General features: G+C 42.7%; 1 protein-coding gene and 1 long non-coding RNA gene across 2 annotated transcripts; one reads left to right on the top strand and one right to left on the bottom strand.

Annotated features, from left to right (window-relative positions):
• Window positions 1-790: 790 nt before the first annotated feature.
• On the top strand, window positions 791-12,754 carry TEF (TEF, PAR bZIP transcription factor). Its single transcript, XM_018565770.1, has 5 exons — window positions 791-1,087; window positions 3,662-3,970; window positions 8,919-9,157; window positions 9,960-10,171; window positions 12,520-12,754. The coding sequence occupies exons 1-5, from the start codon at window positions 949-951 to the stop codon at window positions 12,539-12,541; spliced, it is 921 nt and encodes a 306-aa protein (XP_018421272.1). The 5' UTR covers window positions 791-948; the 3' UTR covers window positions 12,542-12,754.
• LOC108794684 lies at window positions 8,418-13,234 on the bottom strand. Its single transcript, XR_001941721.1, has 3 exons — window positions 13,089-13,234; window positions 11,099-11,101; window positions 8,418-8,428 (listed from the first exon to the last, which is right to left on the bottom strand). It is a non-coding gene; the product is annotated as an uncharacterized LOC108794684 (long non-coding RNA).
• Between the last annotated feature and the right edge of the window lie 5,522 nt (window positions 13,235-18,756).

Below are 18,756 nucleotides of genomic sequence, written 5' to 3'. Positions count from 1 at the left end.
AGTGGGAACACATGTTGATTTACGACAACGTGGAAAAGTAGTGCATGTTGCAAAACGGGTTTTTCGTTTTTTCCGTTGCGTTTCTGCACATTTTAGTAGGGAAAAACATGTGTCTTCCTGGCCATGTTTGGGTGCCATTAGCTGGTCCTGGCACAGCAGGTGCGTTTTTCATGAGTTTTGCAAACACCTCAAAGTGTGCATTTTGTACGCATTTGACGCGCATTCACAAATACTCGGGTGTGAATACGGACTTGGGGATTTTACATTTCATTGTGGCTATGTAGAGTGATTAGGCCATGCATATCTGTTTATTCTATAATGTATGTACATTTGTACCAGTAATCCTATGTTTGCAGAGACCAGCACAACTAGAATGAAGATACAATCAGACAGTAACTCATCCCCCATCACCTGACTCTAATCTTCCCAACACGTGCTGCAGCCCTGTGACAGCTCGGAGAGGTAAACTATGGGCGGCGATATTCCCATTGTTCGCCAATCACGGGCAGCAAATGTATATACACCCCTATTGTCTCCGCCTCCTCATGACGATAAATCCAAAACGTGACCTCGCTTGTGGAGTCTTGTGACTGCGGGGCGTGAGTTGCGTTGCGTAAGGCAGAGCGCCGACGAATCAGATCGCTGGCTATACCTTATGCAATTAAGTGAAAGCTGCCCGATCCAATGAGCTGCCTGTCAGTGAATATTCTTATTCGGAGACTGCGCCTTTAGTGCTGGTTTACATAGTAATGGCAACTAGGAGCCACCCCTCCCGCCTACGTCATTGAGCCTGGCCGCTGGCCGGTTGGCCGAGAAAGTGAAGCAAGAACCTCGTCTGCATAGAAGCTGCCGGCTGACCAATCAGCGTTAGGAGCTTATGAATAATTTAGCGGAGCTCTACACTCTTCAATTCAGCCTGTCTAATTATTCGGTGTTATTGGTATCACGATGTCCGATCCTCAGCCTGAAGTCGAGGCCTCTACCTCTCCGGCCTCTCCCGTGTCTCTTCTGGGCCAGTCCTTCCCCCTTGTGCTGATGAAACTCATAGAGAACCCTCCGAAGAACTTTCTGGATACAGGAGAAGTGGGTGAGGAGAAGTAAGCGGCCATGGCGCCTCCTGCCTCAGCTGCCATCGGCCATAACCCACATTCCTTCTAGTAGGAGCGAAGGGAGGGGTGCACAAGGTTTCCTGTAGAGACTAGAATTGGTGGACTTGTTAGGTTCCAGTCAGGCTAGTTCAGACCCTATATCTAGCAGCAGAATGGTGATTATATGAAGTGTCGGTGTCCCTTCATTCGTCTGTTCTGTTGGCCTTGTAAGTTGCAGCCCCTTCCATACACTACAGGATGCTTTGGGGCTCATTCACATCACATCTGTAGAGCTGTGCCAATCAGATTTTCACAGGCTCAATGGCGGGCCATTTAGGAAACAGTTCACCCTGTTCGCACCTGAACGCTGCCTATTTTGCACCAAATTTCACGTCACTGACTGTTACCAAAACTCTGCCATGGTGCATAGACGTGAATGAAATGTCATTTCAATAAAAATGTATACACTGACTTACGTTGTAACAATGCAAAGCATTGCTGTTACACAGCGGACACCAGCCTGCACCCGGTTTAGTGTGCGGCTAGTGTCCGCTGGTTGGCAGTCGGGTGTAGTGGTGCCGCCGCAGTGTTATTACCAAGGCATAGTTTACCTTTGTTTTTATAGTGACACTAAACTCGGGAGTTAAATCTTAAAAATGCATTCAAGTACCCTAAGGCCTTATTCACACACAACTCGAGCAAAATTGTATATTGCGTATATACGCGCATATATGAGCGTATATGCGTGCACGATTTGCATTCCCAGAATGCATCATTCCTAATAGAAATTTAATGAACTGTACGCGCGTATGTACACGTAAACATGCGTATGTATGCGTAAACATGCGCATGCGCGTAAAATACGCTGCCCAGACGCATCTTGGTTCCATTCTGTTTTTGTGCATTTGTTTACGCTACGCAAATATACCTGTAGGCTGTGCATGGCACCTGTCTGTAAAGTTTTCAGAGTGGTCAATGTCTGCCATACCGGGGAGGGACTGGATTCCCCCCTGCCCGCTCCGATCCTCCAGCGCTGACTGGCGGAACGGACAGGGGAGGGGGCGGGTACAGCCAGCTGTCACTCACGCAGCTGGGCGGATCCAGACATAATTGTCGGGATCCGCGTCGGGGATTTATCAAAACGAGCAGACAGAATCTGGAGCAGTTGTCCATAGTAACCAGTTTCTCTTTCAATTTTAAAGCTTAACTGAGCAAACTGAAGAGAAACTGATTGGTTAGTATGGGCAATTACTGCAGATTCTGTCTGCTCCAGTTTCGCTAAATTCCTCCCATAATATTTTCTCTAGCACACTATTTTCGTATAAAACCAGTAGCTTATTAATGGACATGATTGCGATTTAAGGATTGTTTAAAATCCCTTATTATGCGTGACCCTGGTACCCATGGACTATCTAACCCTGTAATAGGTCACACAGATAATCGCCTTGATCTGTGCGACCTGTTTCTTATCCATTCACAAGAAGCTTTTTCTTTTCACTGAATGCAAGGTATTTTGGATGGGGGGCAATCATGTTGGTTACAAGGCGGGCGTAGGATATTAAGCATGAGAGGTAGCTGAATTACATTATGATGTGAAAACTGATTTTTGTTTTTTTCCCCTTTCTTTTCTAGGGTGCCACTTTAAATTGCTTGTTGTGTTTTATATGCTAGGTTGTGATATCCAAAGGATATCATAATTGTATTTATTTTTTTAATCACTGATAATTGACCTTGTGTAAAGGAGGATTATACTGTAATGTTGAAGATGTCACTTGTGTCCCAGCGAGAAATCGGCCTCCAATTGAAGCCACACACTGGATCTGGCAGCGAAAGTGGACTGCTGAATATAGTTAGGAATTTTAAGAATAATTATACAAAGGAAAAGTTGTATACTTTGAAATATTAGAAATCTAGTTATTTGTTCATAGCCTTTGTCTGTATAAGGATGAATATGCCTTCTGTTTGCAAGAGTTGGAAAATCTGTGTCCCCAGACGGCCAGATGCCTAGTGCCATTTTCTGCAGGTTAGGCAAAGAAAGAGTATGCATACTTTTATGGTAAAGGTTTCCTTTCCTTCTCTCCTCAAATTCACCATAAAGGTACAGACCTCACATGTAGACAAATCTGAGCTTTATTCCTCAGTCTGTTCAGGTCTGTTGCTATCATGTTTATGTCCTTTGCTGCTTCATCCATCTCTGAAATCAACACGCATGTGTCAGGCTTGTCATTTGAGAGCCATTGCCTATGTGTCTGGAATGATTGACTGTCTTTAGCCACGCCTGGTGCACTGGTGACCATTTTAGATGATGGTGGAACACAAATGCATGTAAGTTAGTGTACAGTGAGAAGCTGGATTTGTGTGCCTGAGGTCTTTACTGCTATTGGTCAATCTGAGATTGGGGTAAAGGGGGTTCCAATTCCTTTCTTAAAGTGCACTTAATCTTAAAGCAAGATAGTTTATTATAGCGTTTCCATAGAAAACAGATTTTAGTTACGTTTTGCAATTTGTTCAGTAGCTTTTTCCTTTTTAAAAAAAAAATATATTCATATATGTGTTTTTAACTTGTTTTCTAGAAAAAGACAAGATCAAATTGGACAAAGATGACAGCCTTGATGAAAATTCATTGTCTGTTTCCGCTGCACTCATGCCACCTATTTGGGATAAGACCATTCCTTATGATGGCGAATCTTTCCACTTGGAGTACATGGACCTTGATGAATTCCTATTGGAGAATGGTATCCCATCCAGCCCAAAACGGCTTGCCCAGGCAATTCAGAACCCACTTATGCCAGTTGCTGAGCTAGAAGATGAAGAGGAGACGGCTTCTACTTCTCCCCCTCCTGTGTCACCATCGGGTTTACTACAAATATCTGAAAACGAAGGTGATTTTGCTCAAGGGTTTTTATTGATAGTTAAGCTATACAAATGTATTTTCTAATCCCTCATACCACGATATCTTGTCGGAGACCTATTTTTTTAAAGAGCATTTCAATTAAATTCTAACCTATATCCTCTAAAGCATACATCCCCATGTAGTGGTTAAGCAAATGAATATTCTTTTCCGTGTGATCAGAAGCTCTGAAGCTAAAGGTGCCCATACACTGCACGATTCTCGTACAAGAATCGCGGGAAGTCCCGCGATCATACACTAATCGTGCAGTGTGAATGAAGCACATCTTTTGTCTAAGGAGCATGCTAGAAAACCAGCCGAAAATCTTACGATTTTCGGCTGGTTCGAATGATGCTCGGGAGACAAATGCCGAACGGGCCGGTGTGCGCACGCGCACACTGCCCGTTCAGCATTGCGGTCATCAGAAGTCATCAGAAGGCTTGCGATGATCACAAGTACGATCTGCCTGTCCAAGATGGGCAGATTGTACGTTTTTTTAATTACTTTACAACCATCGTAAGACTAAGGTCTTGCGATGGTTGTAAAGTGTATGGCCACCTTTAGCTTGTGTCTTGTCTGTTGAGTTGTACAGGAAAGCTGTTTGAGACTGTTAAAAAGAACTGTTAAAGCTAAAGTTTTGGCAGCTGTGTAAACGGTCATTAGTAGCCCCCCTTCTCTATTAACGTTCTAAAAAGCTCCTTCAGTCTAAGGCTGGGTTCACACCTGGGCGCACGGAATATGCGCAATTGCTGCGCATTTCGGCCGCGACTTGCGGTAAAAGAAACGCGCGACAAACGCGCGTTTACGAGGTCTGTCCGGCTGTATCCTAATGGATACGCGTGGAAAATATGCCCCAAAGAAGCTCCTGTACTACCTTGGGCGTAGGGCGTTTTTCAGCGCGTTCCTACGCGCTGAAATACGCCCAAGTGGGAACTATACCGATAGGCAGATATTGGTTTTCACATGCTGAGCGTTTTACAGCGCATCTCTACGCGCAGTTAAACGCCCAGGTGTGAACCAGGCCTTAGGGGTGTGTATAAGACAGAAAAATACTTCCCTTCTCGTGCCTAGTGTTTGACTGTTCCCATAAAGCTGGTTCTGCCGCGGTTTCCTCTGCGACATCCTTGCATACAGTGCAGGATCAGCAGTCCTGTATTTTACGTGGAGCGCTGTATGCATTCGTCCTGCAGTTCATATGGAAAAAAAACTGCAAGAGGTCAGAATCGTCCGTTTTTTTGGCAGAAAAGACTTTGCATTTCTGTTCTGACAAAAACTCTACTCTCTAGCAGTTTATTTTTTAAGTTTGTTTTCCTGTTAAAAGAAAATGTGCTGCGGCACTTAAAGCATAACACAAAGCAAATTTTTTTGTTTGTTTTTTTTTTTGAATAGGGCTGACCACTGTCCATGTCCTCCATTAGGGGGTTCATTCTGTCTAACTGTCCTGATAACTATTGTCATCGGGAAAGTTTCCTCAACAAAAGAAGCAGCCATACAGGAACATGTACCATAAAGAAAACAACTGCAATAGACATCCAGAAGAAATACAGGTCAATATAATCATCTCACTGAAGGGTACCATCGTTCCTTGGAATGCTTGCGGGGTGTCTCAACCCACAAATAGAGGCTAGCCAAGTGTAACACTAACCCATTAGAAACATCGGGGAACCATGCATAGATCTGTTTGCAAACATGAACAATGCGCATCTAGAGAATTTCTTCTCACTTGGAGGAGCAAGATGGAGTAGGTGCGTATTCCCAGCCTATGCATTCCCCCCACTCCCACTACTGTCCAAAGTAGTGTAGAAGGTTTGGACCGACATAGAGTAATCCTGATCACTCCTTTCTGGCCACAAAGGCGTTGGTTCGGTGTTCTCCATATAGTCCACATATGCCCATCCTGGATGTTGCCGAATATTCCTCATCTTATCCACCAGGGACCAGTGCGGAATCCCGAAGTACAACAATTTAAAACTAAAAACCTGGTACCTGAAATCACAACATTTATCTAATAAGAACATAGAAACCTTCATGTTCAGTAGGAAAAGTCCTTTTCCCCCCCAGACAGAATTATTCTGAAAGTAGATCCAGGTTTACTTTCCATAGGTCACAGGATATAGTAATCCTGTATTTCTGCAATGACCCATTAAAGAAGAACTTCAGAAATTAAAGTTAACCCTTGCAGTGGGTTCATCCCTGCACTGCAAGGGCTAACTGCTTGTTTTAGTCTAGGGGCTGGATAAAAGACACTCGCCTTATTCTCTATCCTGCCTGGCTGCTAGACTGGTCCCTGAAGCCTCTTCTCCCCCAGGGTCCAGTGGTGTGAGAATGAGGAGGGGGAGAGAGGTGAATGCTGACCACCACAGGACTGAGAATGCTGCTAGACTGGTCCCTGAAGCCTCTTCTCCCCCAGGGTCCAGTGGTGTGAGAATGAGGAGGGGGAGAGAGCTGAATGCTGACCACCACAGGGCTGAGGATGCTGCTAGGCTGGTCCCTGAAGCCTCTTCTCCCCCAGGCTCCAGTGGTGTGAGAATGAGGAGGGGGAGAGAGGTGAATGCTGACCACCACAGGGCTGAGGATGCTGCTAGACTGGTCCCTGAAGCCTCTTCTCCCCCAGGCTCCAGTGGTGTGAGAATGAGGAGGGGGAGAGAGGTGAATGCTGACCACCACAGGGCTGAGGATGCTGCTAGACTGGTCCCTGAAGCCTCTTCTCCCCCAGGCTCCAGTGGTGTGAGAATGAGGAGGGGGAGAGAGGTGAATGCTGACCACCACAGGACTGAGGATCAGGTGAGCATATCTTCTGTATTCCAGCCCCAAGAGAAAAAGGAGCAGTTAACCCTTGCAGTGCGTGGGTAGGTTTTAATTCCTGAAGTTCTTCTTTAAATGAAAGAGAGTTTAATTGCTTAGATGTAAGTAAAGCAGTGTTAGGCTTATCTGGAAGCCATCAAGGGGTGGAGGAAGTGGAAAAACGTATTTGGTTTGCAAACAGCGGCCATAAAAGGGCAACAAACCATGCAAAGGCTCCAAAGCCAGATGAATCCAGTGCACTGTTGAAGAGGCTTACACTTCTCACTGTTAGAGGTTGCTGAAATACATTCAGGTACGTTCTATGAGAGCTTTAGTTGCTTCTTGATGGAGAAAGGGGCAGATTTTAAGTCTCCGCATTGACAAGTTTCCATATATTTTTCAAATGCTACGGTATAGACCTGTTGTTCAGTCAGGACAGAGTGTTTGTCAGGAAGGTCCTGCAAGCAGTAGTCCAACCCTAACAAGGTCAGTTGCTCAATTATCCTCATGTACTGTTCCTGGAAGATGATTATGGAAAACCGAAATTGGTTATCTGGTAACGTCTTTCCCAAGAGTCTTCCAGGACAGCAGAATATTCCCACTCTAATGTTTATCAGAGTTTTCCGTAGTATATTACTTGGGTATCTAATAATATAATTACATTGATGGCCCAGACCAGAGTATAAGGCACCACACCCCTGAAAGTAATACTGGTCAAAAAGAGGAAAGATAAAGTTGGGGCTTTTGAGGTGCCAATTGACAATTCCAAGACAGTTTGGGAATAAAAAAGTTATTTTATTAAATAATGATTAAAAATGATGTAGAAATTCGTATGTGAAAGCCGGCTAATTGGATATCTCCTAGACAGACTAACTCCACTCATAAAATTGGATCAATAATTACATGATTGATTGTAAAATAGTATGACATGATTAGAAAATACACATGATTGGTTTGCAAATAATGAGAGTGGAGGTGTCATAGAGTTTCTCGACGTTTCGCGCTGGAGGGCGCTTCCTCAGGAGATGGAGAATATCTATGTGATTGAAAAAAAATCAATAAAAATATGTTGCACAAAAACCATAGTCATTGTAATAATTGAGTAACTAAAGAGGAAACTCGCCTACCAAATTAGCAGGTTGGCATGCGCGCAACAAGGCGAACGAATCTGGGTATCTAGACTTCAGGGATTCTGGCACTTTTATTAATCAGTTTTAATTTTTGCAGGTTATTCTTCCAATGCAGACGACTCACTGAAAGAAGAAATTGATCCTCCTAGTCCCGTTGATCCAGAGAAAATAGAGGTGGAAGTAAATTTCAATCCAGACCCTACAGATCTGGTGCTTTCCAGTGTGCCAGGATAATTGATATGAAGGTATTTATCTCATTGCTATATGTGAATTGCTTGTACTGTGTCACTTATCTTTGGTAGCATTTGTATATTTTTTTATGTATGTTATGTGCATGTCAAAATATTGCAGTACATCTTTGCGATGCATGCACATTTCCCCCTGTTTTTAGTCCTTTAAACATCCTGCTAGTGCAGGAAAATACTTGTCGTTCTGGCAGAAATGCACTTGGCTCCTAATTTCCTGTTGCAGGCGGGCAACTCAGGAATGATGTCTGCCCTGCCCAGCTGTCTTTTGCTGAACAACAAAACACAACCCTTTCATTTTTACAACATGGAGGGGGTGTTTTTTAGTCCAGGGAAAGAACTGGGACAGCTGGTTAGATTTTGAGATGAGAGAAGACATACACAGAAGATCCATACACGCATACTTACTCTATCAGACCAACATGAGACAAGAGAAGAGAAGTTTATTGGTAAGGTTACTTACACCAGGGAACGAAAAAATCCCTGTCCGTGACAACTGTTTAAGAACAAGGCCATGTAATCATTGTGTCAGCTGAAAATGGTGATCATGTGATTGGGGAACTTTGCTGATTGTTTCCCGGTCATTAGTAGAAAACGTGAGCTATCAGTGGATGTTCTCGAAACACAGAACTGCCTGTTCCTAGCTGTAAAATTAACTTATCTGAGCACGATAACCCATGCAGAGGAAACCAACTTTAAAGTGTGGGTAGTAAGATGAAGTGCCATAATAATCTATTTTGTCTTTTTTGTCTCTGATTTTAATCAGTTTTAATTTTTGCAGGATATTCTTCCAATGCAGACGACTCACTGAAAGAAGAAATTGATCCTCCTAGTCCCGTTGATCCAGAGAAAATAGAGGTGGAAGTAAATTTCAATCCAGACCCTACAGATCTGGTGCTTTCCAGTGTGCCAGGAGGGGAGCTATTTAACCCTAGAAAACACAAATTTGCAGATGAGGAGTTAAAGCCACAGCCCATGATAAAGAAAGCAAAGAAAGTATATGTACCGGATGACCTGAAGGTACATGTCCCATTCACTTCTATTGTTTGTAATTCAAACACCATCATTAAAGCAGGTGTAGGCAACCATGGAAAGGTGAAGAGCCATCTGAACAAGATAGACTAGATAAAAGATCACCAGGGACAGTAATTTCTTCAATTACTGTCATGTTTCATTCTTAAACTTAACATAAAGTGTTTCATTTATAAATGTTTTGCCTGTCCTAAAGCCATACTAAGGCCATTCATATGGCACTAGCATTCCTAGATGGTGCTGACACATATAGTGAATTCCTATACTTGTCGCATATACCCGGGTGGAACTTTTACAAGACACGTGACCTTAATCGAGGCACTATTGCAGTTTTATTTTGTTACAAGTTAGTGAGCAGTACTGGGAAGGTAAAATGCATGCTTGCCAATACTTAAAGTACTGTACTCTGACCCAAAAGAGGACTAAAGCAAAATATGACTCCCAGTCTGTACTTGTTTAGGTCAAATTTAAAGATGACTGAAGAAAGGAATCTGTATGATAGCAATGTACTAAAAAATTAAGATCTTTATCTTCGTATGGACCCCAAAGGTTTCCCAGCTCCAGACCTCCCTCTGCTTTGCCTGCAACTAGTGCCAAGCCAGACATTTGAGAAATCTTAGCTGGCTAATAAAACAAAGTAGTTCTTTGGGAGTCTCAGGAAAAAAGTGTATTTTGGTAAATAACAGTCACATTTTTTTTTTTTAAATATATTTTAAAATTTAGCTTATTCTGGATTATCCTTTAGCCTGTATTTCCGTCCAGTCTTAATTATAATGGTGTTTTCATGTAGGATGAGAAGTACTGGAACAGACGTAAGAAGAACAACGTGGCAGCTAAGCGATCCCGAGATGCACGGCGACTCAAAGAGAACCAGATTACTGTGCGAGCAGCCTTCTTGGAAAAAGAAAACACTGCGCTTCGCACAGAGGTGGCGGAACTACGCAGAGATTTGGGCAAATGCAAGAACATCGTTTCCAAATATGAGAACCAATATGGACACTTGTAAGCATCCTCTTAAGAACTAACCTATTTCCTTCCTACTCCACTTTACAACCATAGTAAAGATAACAGAAAACACGTACATAGTTCAGAGTTCTGGCAATGACAGCATAATTAAAACCAGTGTTGGCTAATTGACAATTGGTTACCAGTGAAGAGGGAGTATTGACTATTGCAGTCCACCTCTTTATACAGAGCTAATTATTTAAAGTAAACTTTTTTGTAACCCGTTCGGAAGATTATAAAAAAAAGCTTTTGCTATTAGTACAAAGCCCTAGAGGAGATCATTTCTCATTTGTGAAACCAGTAACCACTGCCTGATCTGTATGTGGCACAGAAGTGGCTGTAATACAAATTGCACTGTTTTGCCTATAGATATTAAAGTCTATTCTAGATTTCTGTATTTTAAAGAGCCAGGAGTATTGTATAGTAATAACAGATTATGACACATATATCCCAACAGGCTCTGTCTCAATACCGATAATAGATTGGTCCCTGTGACACAGATGTTTATATAAGGGCAAATAGCACAAGGATAGATTATAAAGTTCTGAAGCTTGTGCAGAGTCTATGTAAACCTGGGCCTGAGAACTGTCCAGAAAGAAAGCTAGTGCTTTTTTAAATAAATGGGTTTTAAGGCAGTGCTAAGGAAGTGTAATAAAACTGCCTGGGGAGTTGGGAGTGAGTGGGCTGTCATTCCTGGTGGGGTCATATGCATGCCTTTTCAAATGTCAGGTCACAAATATAACTTGTACAGTGTACGTCGCTGGCATCGGGGCTGTTTAAACAGACTCCCGGAGGCTTTTGCCGCCGGGACTCTGTTTAGACTTGGCTTAACAATAGAAGCGACTCTGGCGAGACCGGCTTCTCTGGTGTCGGCGGGGAGCTAAGAAGGAGATGAACGATCCTCCGTTCGTCGATCCCCTCCACGTTCTATGGGACCAGAAACGATGTAGATTGCATCACTTCCAGTCCCTTAGATGCCAGTGATGGGCTCCTGAAGCCCAGCTATAAGCTATTGAAGTGCGATCTGCACTTCAATAGCTTATTTGGAGTGTAAAGGTGACACTGCGGGTCTTTTGGACCCCCAGCATCACCTTAAAGAGTACCTGTCACCACCATCTGCTATCACATGTGGGGCTTGTAAGCGCAAGGTAAGTCTATGGACGTGTGCACCCGCTTTCAGACACCGCTGGATCGGAAGTGCCAGCAAGGACAGAGGTGTCAGCGCTGGAGGGACAGATGAAAACATGGGGAAAGAAGAAGATTGGAATAAAATACATAATTTAAGGTAAGTGCTAACATTAACATGGGGGGGAGGGGGAAAAAATTTGACTTTAATGTTAATTTAAACTTTCCAAAGTGTAATCTTGCGGCCATCTCATCTGAGACTCAACCTTCTTACCAAATGCCTGCTCCAGGGTAACCGAGATGATCCTTCTGACCTAGAACAACAATGCAGCCCAGACCTTAAGGCCCCATTCACACTGAGTGGATTGCCGCGCGATTTCCTCTCCAATATCGCGTATTTTTGCTGCGAAAAGTCGCCGGCCAATGATTTTCAATGGGGCTGTCTTAATGTACAGCTCCATGTCGCCCGTTGCTCGTCGCGGTCGCAAGTCGCACCTGCTGGACCCTTTTTTCGGTGGATGTCGGGCAATTTTTCTACATTTTAATGCAGCCCGACGGTGAAGGTCGCGCCACCGTCGCTGGAACGTCGCCCCGAAAGTCACGCTATCCTAGCCTTGCGGATACGCTCCTACAGGTATGTCGCTCAGTGTGAATGGGGCCTTAGATTCCATCAGCTGCGTTCATGCTTCAGGTCAGGGATCTCATTTGTCTGGCAACCTTGGAAGATATATTTTGTAAATGGCTTTGAAGGATCTCTGAGGTATTTTTATCTCCGAATTAATCTAAACTTCTTGATTCTTCATGCCAGTCTAGATAATTTTACTGCGACTGTTCATGAAAGTTTGAAGTAGTGGTGATGTATCTTTTACACCGTGATACTCTGATTGGCAAACATTGCAACATTCTGCTTCCAGCTAATAATTTTATAACTTGGTTTCTCATGAGCTACTGTTTAAAAAAAGAAAAAAGTAAACGATCGGTTTTAAAATATACCGTATTATATTATTTGCAAATTGTCATTGTGGGAAAATCTGATTTTTTACTTTTTTTTTAAATGTTATTTGTGTGTAAATAGATGTTAGATTTGATTTGGTATTTGACACGGGCTGAAAATGTCTAATCATTAAAGATGACAGTGTCAAAATGTAACCAGAGTGTTGTATAGTTTGTGTTTTTGAAATTCAACTCTCCTAATTGCTCTGTTCTGCTTTTATTCAAAGTGACTTCAGTGATTCAGAGTGATTCTTCTTTCAAACTTTTTTTTTTTTTTTTTACGTTTAAACATTTTTTATGAGCAAACTTAGTCTATTTCCTGACCTAGCAGAAGTGGAACACTTCATGAACACCTACATAATCTCTACCAATTTACAGCTGGGTTTGAACATTGGGATGTGATTTTTTTTTGGGGGGGAGAAAGGATTAATTTCTTTTAGTTTTGAAGAAAGAATTTTGGATCGTGGATATGTGACCTTCTCGTGTTTTTGCTTTTATCATTTTTTTCATTCTTATTTTTTTAATGGGATGCCTTCTCTTGCTTGGTTTTTGACAACCTGGTAAATGGCTGAAAGGAACAAACACCTATTCCAATAAAGAATGGTCTTTAGCAGTAAGGACCACAGCATCATCCCATTACCATGAATAGTAGAATTGAAAAGAAATCACACTATCAAATTAAAGTTGAACTCCAGGCAGAAACCACTATTTAAATCCAGTTATAGATTCACTAAAAAGTGTATTCAGTTCAAATACTTGACTGTACTATCTGGCGGCAGTGCCTGGACCGCAAGACTTGCAGGTAAACGGTTAACATGTGCATATTTCAACTGTCTATTTAGCTGTTTGCCTGGACTTTAGCTTCAATTCATAGTATGAAAAAATGTTGTACTGTTCTGCCTAACCAGCTTAACAACGTGTGAAGATAACTTGTACATATTGGTCTCCTTTTTTTTTTTTTTTTTGCATTCTCTTGGGTTTTTTAAAAGCCCATTAGTAAGAACCAAAAACATTGTAGAGGGCAATTGAATTTAGTTTATATATTACCATAATTTCACAGATCGTTGGGGAAGGTTTATTGCTGTATGGAAATGCATTGAAGGGAATTTATCTAAATCTGCCGCAGCTGTGCATGGGAACCAATCAGCCTCTTTCATTTTCAAATCTTAACTGAGGAGAGAAGCTGATTGGTAGCCATGCACAGCTGATCCAGATTTAGTCTGCTCCAGTTTTGATAATTCCCCCATTGTGTTTTTAATGGTTGCCTTGTCTGGAAGCCATAGAAATAGGATTTTGCCCAGAACAGACTTAATTTCCAACCAGTGGTCCAAAACATTTTCCCTCCAGCTGGTGGTGTATCCAAAACAAACAAAAACAAAACCTGTAAATAGATTTTTACTTCTGTTTTTTTGTGCCTGGAGTTTTCCTTTTACTCAAAAATAAGGAATGCAATTAAGACAAATCCTTTCAAGTTTAATTGTATGTTGCACTGGACATTCGTGGTTGCACAGAGATTGATATTTTGCTAAACAGATTTGGGGTTCTTGCTCTGACATTTGTTAGTTGGAGGTCCACTGGCATCTATAAATCAGACATCCCTAATTTTTGCCTGGATATAGCATTCTCTTGACAGTTACATGACTGAGGTAAACTGCAGTATGGTATACTACTGAACAAAGAAAAAGGACTTTGGTATAGGATCTCCAGAGCCCAGCAGCAAGTCAAGGCTGAGTTGGAACACACTTCTGGGTCTTTCCAGGGTCTTCACAACATGTGTTGCTTCTACATTTATTATCTTAAAGTGTCATCTCTATCACTGTGTTACAGCTCTGAGAATCCATTTGCTTCTAGGCTGTCCAACTTTTTTTTTTCCCCCATGCTATGTATGCTACTTTTGATCAGCTTAACATAAATAGCCGCATCGATGTGTGTTAAGCTAGCCATACACTATACAAAGTTTTCGGCTGTTTCATCAAGAAAATTCACACAGTGGGTTAGCACTCTTTCGGCCGGCATCCCTCTATCAGTTGATCTAAGGAGACGACCGGGAAATCTTTGAGTGAACAGAGCCAGCAGCCAATGAGCTCTGTTCGGGTACTCGGACAGCGACCGGCGGCCGCCATCACAATACGATACAAACAGTGGGTGATTCCTCAAGCAAGGCTCGTAAGCATTGATGGAGGAATCTGTAGTATTTTCTTCCGCCTGCAGGTGGAACAAAGAATATATTAGTGTATGGGCAGCTTTAGATTTTTTTCATGAATCCCGTGTCATTCTTTATTTTATACTTGAAGGTATGATTGACGCACATTATAAATGTCACTGCTTTCTGCCTACTAGTAGTGCATGGATGTGGTGCTCTCTGCTGTACTATCCCTTTCTTGATACAAAGCTTTCAGCCTGCTCAGACTAATTGAAACAACATTTCCTATCCAGTAACCGCCTATCTGCAGTAATATATAAAGTATGTCAGTTGCATTTGTCTGATTTACAGATGGCCATGAAAGATAAATCCCATTTAGCCAAATAAACTGACCAGTGGCTTTGTTTTGAAAGAGGAACGTTGTCACTGTGCATGGGGAACAACCTGGAAGCACAAATATGGCTGATTCCATGGCCATTTTCATTGAATAGATTATGTTTAAAGTAATTTTTTTATGTGACTAATTTTTACATGTATGGTATACAATATTTTGTTTTATTTTTGATTTGCATTTTTGGCCAACTCTAGTTTTGGAAATCAGTCAGCCTTCCTGGTCAACACTTAAAACTGCGACCACATAGACTGGTATTGTCAATTGCTCAGACTTTAAAAGTTACATTTAGACAAAGACAGTAAAGCTGTGTAGCAGTACTAAACATGAAGCACAGTTGCCATCATTTAATGCAAAAATGGATGCTCCCATGTACATGTATATCAAATATTAACGCATTTAATGAGATTTACAAAAAAAATATTTGTTTTTGTATGTATATCTAAAACAAAATAAAAGGAACACAGTGGATTTCTTTAAAGCAGAATAAGTATAGGTCGAGTGAAAAACACTCATCCCCATAATTTAGGCCAACCTGTGACACTGAAGCTGTCACAGGTCTGCTCTATTGATCGGGAAGTCAGCGAACACATACTGCCGATCACTGACTTCCCGATCCTCTTCCTGCAGAGAGCGGTAAATGTCAGTCACCTCTCCCAGCGGGGATCCCTCCCCTCTCCATTGCTGCCTGGGGGCGGGCACAGCTGGCTCTGCCTCGTTGTCAGTCAGCGGGGTGGATCTCAACAGTATGGTTGGGATCCATCCTGGCTGCAGCACGGTTCTCCATTCTCAGCATATAGCGGGCAATAGCCTGCTATATACTAGGTTTTGGGTCACCAGAGGACATTAGTATATGTCCTCTTGTGACCCTGAAGAGAACTATGGCCAAAAAAAGGTTAGGCCATAATTCTCTTAACACACACACTAATGTATCAAGCTGATCTCATCTGAAACAAATATTAAAAGACAGCAGTTTTCTATCAAGGGCCATTTTAAACACAGATCACTTCACCTTTTTAACGGTTTGTTTGTATTATGCGGAGTTTCTCTTTTTGTTGTATCTTTTACAGCTCTAAAACGAGAATGATCATGGCTCCCATCAGATTTTATATGACAGATTTATATATATATATATGCTTTAAAGTTTTTTTGTACAGTAGAAAAGCAGACTGGCAATTTAATTGTAGAAGGTAAACTGCATGTATAAACTGCAAAATAACTATAATCTATTTGTATGTAAAATTAAAGAAAATCTGTTTTCAGATGCATATGAACTTTTGTCTCGTTACGACGTGTGCGTGTGTTCTCCCTTTCTTTACATTTTAACAGGACACTAGAAGAACTGGGGCTAACCTGCATCTGATTACTTTGTACATATATAAATGTTCAGTGATGTCCATTATCGAGGCAAGTGAGTTTTTGTAAAAGGAGATAACGTATGTTTAATCCTTTAGTGACCGGCTTCCTCTATGCAATTAGCATACTCGAAAAACAACATGTTGAAATGATCTTTTCCGCGTAGGGGTTGGTTTTTAAACTGTTTGCACAGCAAGGAGCTATGTGAATGAGATTTCCAGCACATCATGACCACTAGATGGAGCCAAGGAGCATAGGAATTTCCTTTCCTCTATCTAGTGGCCATAATGCACTGCGTATCTTGTTTGTGTAGCTGTTTGCTGTGTGAACAGTTTATAAATTGACTGCATCGAGTTTTATTTAACCCCACACTTGAGGGCTAAAGCCCAGCTCAAAAACCACAAGTGTACTATGGAGGGTATCATTCTTACCATAGTGAGGAGTAGCGAACTGAAGAGATGGCTGTAATTAATGACCTACTAGGCATGCTGCTCTGACTGCAGATAGAGAATATCCACAACTGAAAAAGGAAAACTAAATGCAAAGTGACTTTAAGCACTAAATGGGGCGATGACAATGCCCAAATTACAGCACAGGTTTAATTCAGAGAAGGCAGTTTTTCTTTTTTCTTTTATTCCCCCTTTTCAAGGCTTTTGCCCCCATGTACAGGCAAATACAAATGTAAATGCATGTGTCTGGTGTGACCCTACGTATGAAAATGATTGCATCACACGTTTGTTATCGCCACACACACCAGAGTGAGCAATAATTTTTGGGCCATCATTCATAGCTTTCTCTAAACTGACACCTATGGACAATTTTGGGTCCTGATATGTTTGTTATCTATTTATTCTACGCAGCCTCAACTTTTATGTTGTTTTTTTTTTAAATAATAAAATTGTATTTTTGTTTTCAGTACATACAGTACAAAAATACAGAGATACAAAGGGCAGACACGTCCAAACATCCACATAGTATCATCTCTGGCAGTTACCTTCCATCTCTTAGTACATGTAACTTGGGTATGTAGGCATATGCTCCCACATTTGAGAAACTCTATTCGTATGGAAAGGTAGGTATTGGGGTATCCGCATTTACCAAGTGGTAAGTGCCCTGCTTCGTGTACCATGCAGCTCTCACAGAGGGCAGACGAGTAGATGCGACGGCCGTGTCGTATCCCAGCGGGTTAGACAATATAGGACAACATATAACAACAATAAGAGTGGGGAAAGGGTACACGCAACACAGGACCGGGGTAAGAGAGGCAGACAGGGGTGGACACTACAGGAAAGACACATGGGAGAGGGGAGGTTGCAGCAAAGCTCGCACAATCCACAGTTGGGGCCGCAGTGGCCTTAGGTAGTTGTACTAGATACAGTGTCTGAGTCCTCTTCCCGAAGGAGAGACCCAGTCCCATCTACAAGGCCAGAAATGCCGCTGTGTCCATATACAAAATCCAAGGGGTCCATAATACTGCACATTGTGCCTGACGCTCATGTAGTGAGGCTGTCAGCTCTTCAAAGCGCATGATCAAACACAACTCGGCAATCCATTCCTGCACGGTCGGGGTGACCACCGTGTTTCAATGGCGAGGGATAATGTTGCGTGCCGCAGCAAAGAAGAAATGAAGTAGGTCCTTAACTGAAGCCATTCAGACAGGCAAAATCGAGAGAAGTGCTATTTTATGGGATGGTGTCAGGTCGGTTCCCATTACCTGATTATAGATGGCGAAGACCTGAGTCCACAGGGGTGCTAGTAGTGGGCAGCTCCACCAGATGTGTATGAGTGTGCCCTTTGCGTTCAGACACCTCCAACAGGAGGAAGACCTATCGGGAAATATTTTATGTAAAAGGTTCGGGCTGTGGTACCTACGGGTCAAGATTTTATAGCCCTTCTCCTGGGCCGAGCTAGCCACTGAGAGCTTATGGGTGACCATGCAGGAAGTTCGAATTTCCTCATCAGTGAGTATGATACCCAAGTCCGATTCCCATCGTGCCATGAACAGGAGATGGCCCCGGGAGTTCATCGTAAGTAATTGACGGTACAGTAGGGAGATGACATGAGTGGGCGGGTCCTTCTGGCAACAAAGGGACTCAAACCAGGAAAGGGGGCATTGTAGGGTGTCCTGGTCTCTCATAGTGGTGTAGAACGCACGTAGTTGAAAGTAGAGTAACCACGCTCCTGGTGTATGGGGACGATCCACAAGTAGGGTAGCCAATGGTTTCAGGTGCATTCCCGTGAGGGGCGAAGGTGCAGCAGAGGGCTCTGGAGGAGATGCAGCCCGGCTGAAACGCTGGGTTACCCATTATAGTGGTCATGGGTCCCTCAGGGGAAGACACGTCATGAGTTCTAGTCAGAAGGTCCCATACTCTCAAGAGGGGTGAAAGGGAGCGTTGAGGAGTGGGGGCGGTGGGTAGGAGCAAGCCAGGGTATTGAGAAGGAGTACTGGCGCGACTTTTGATTCCAGGGCCACCCAGAGCTTGTGAGCTCCATGATGTTTTCGATCAAGGATCTGTGCGAGGAGCGTAGTTTTTAAGTCAGGTAGGGCTAAGCCCCCTGAGTCCTTTGAGCGAA

The sequence above is a fragment of the Nanorana parkeri genome, unplaced genomic scaffold, assembly GCF_000935625.1.
Source record: "Nanorana parkeri isolate BGI_ZX_2015 unplaced genomic scaffold, ASM93562v1 scaffold885, whole genome shotgun sequence".
In the NCBI taxonomy this organism is placed as follows: domain Eukaryota; kingdom Metazoa; phylum Chordata; class Amphibia; order Anura; family Dicroglossidae; genus Nanorana; species Nanorana parkeri.
Note: the sequence above shows the minus strand (reverse complement) of the source record. Positions and strands in the feature narration are given on the sequence as shown.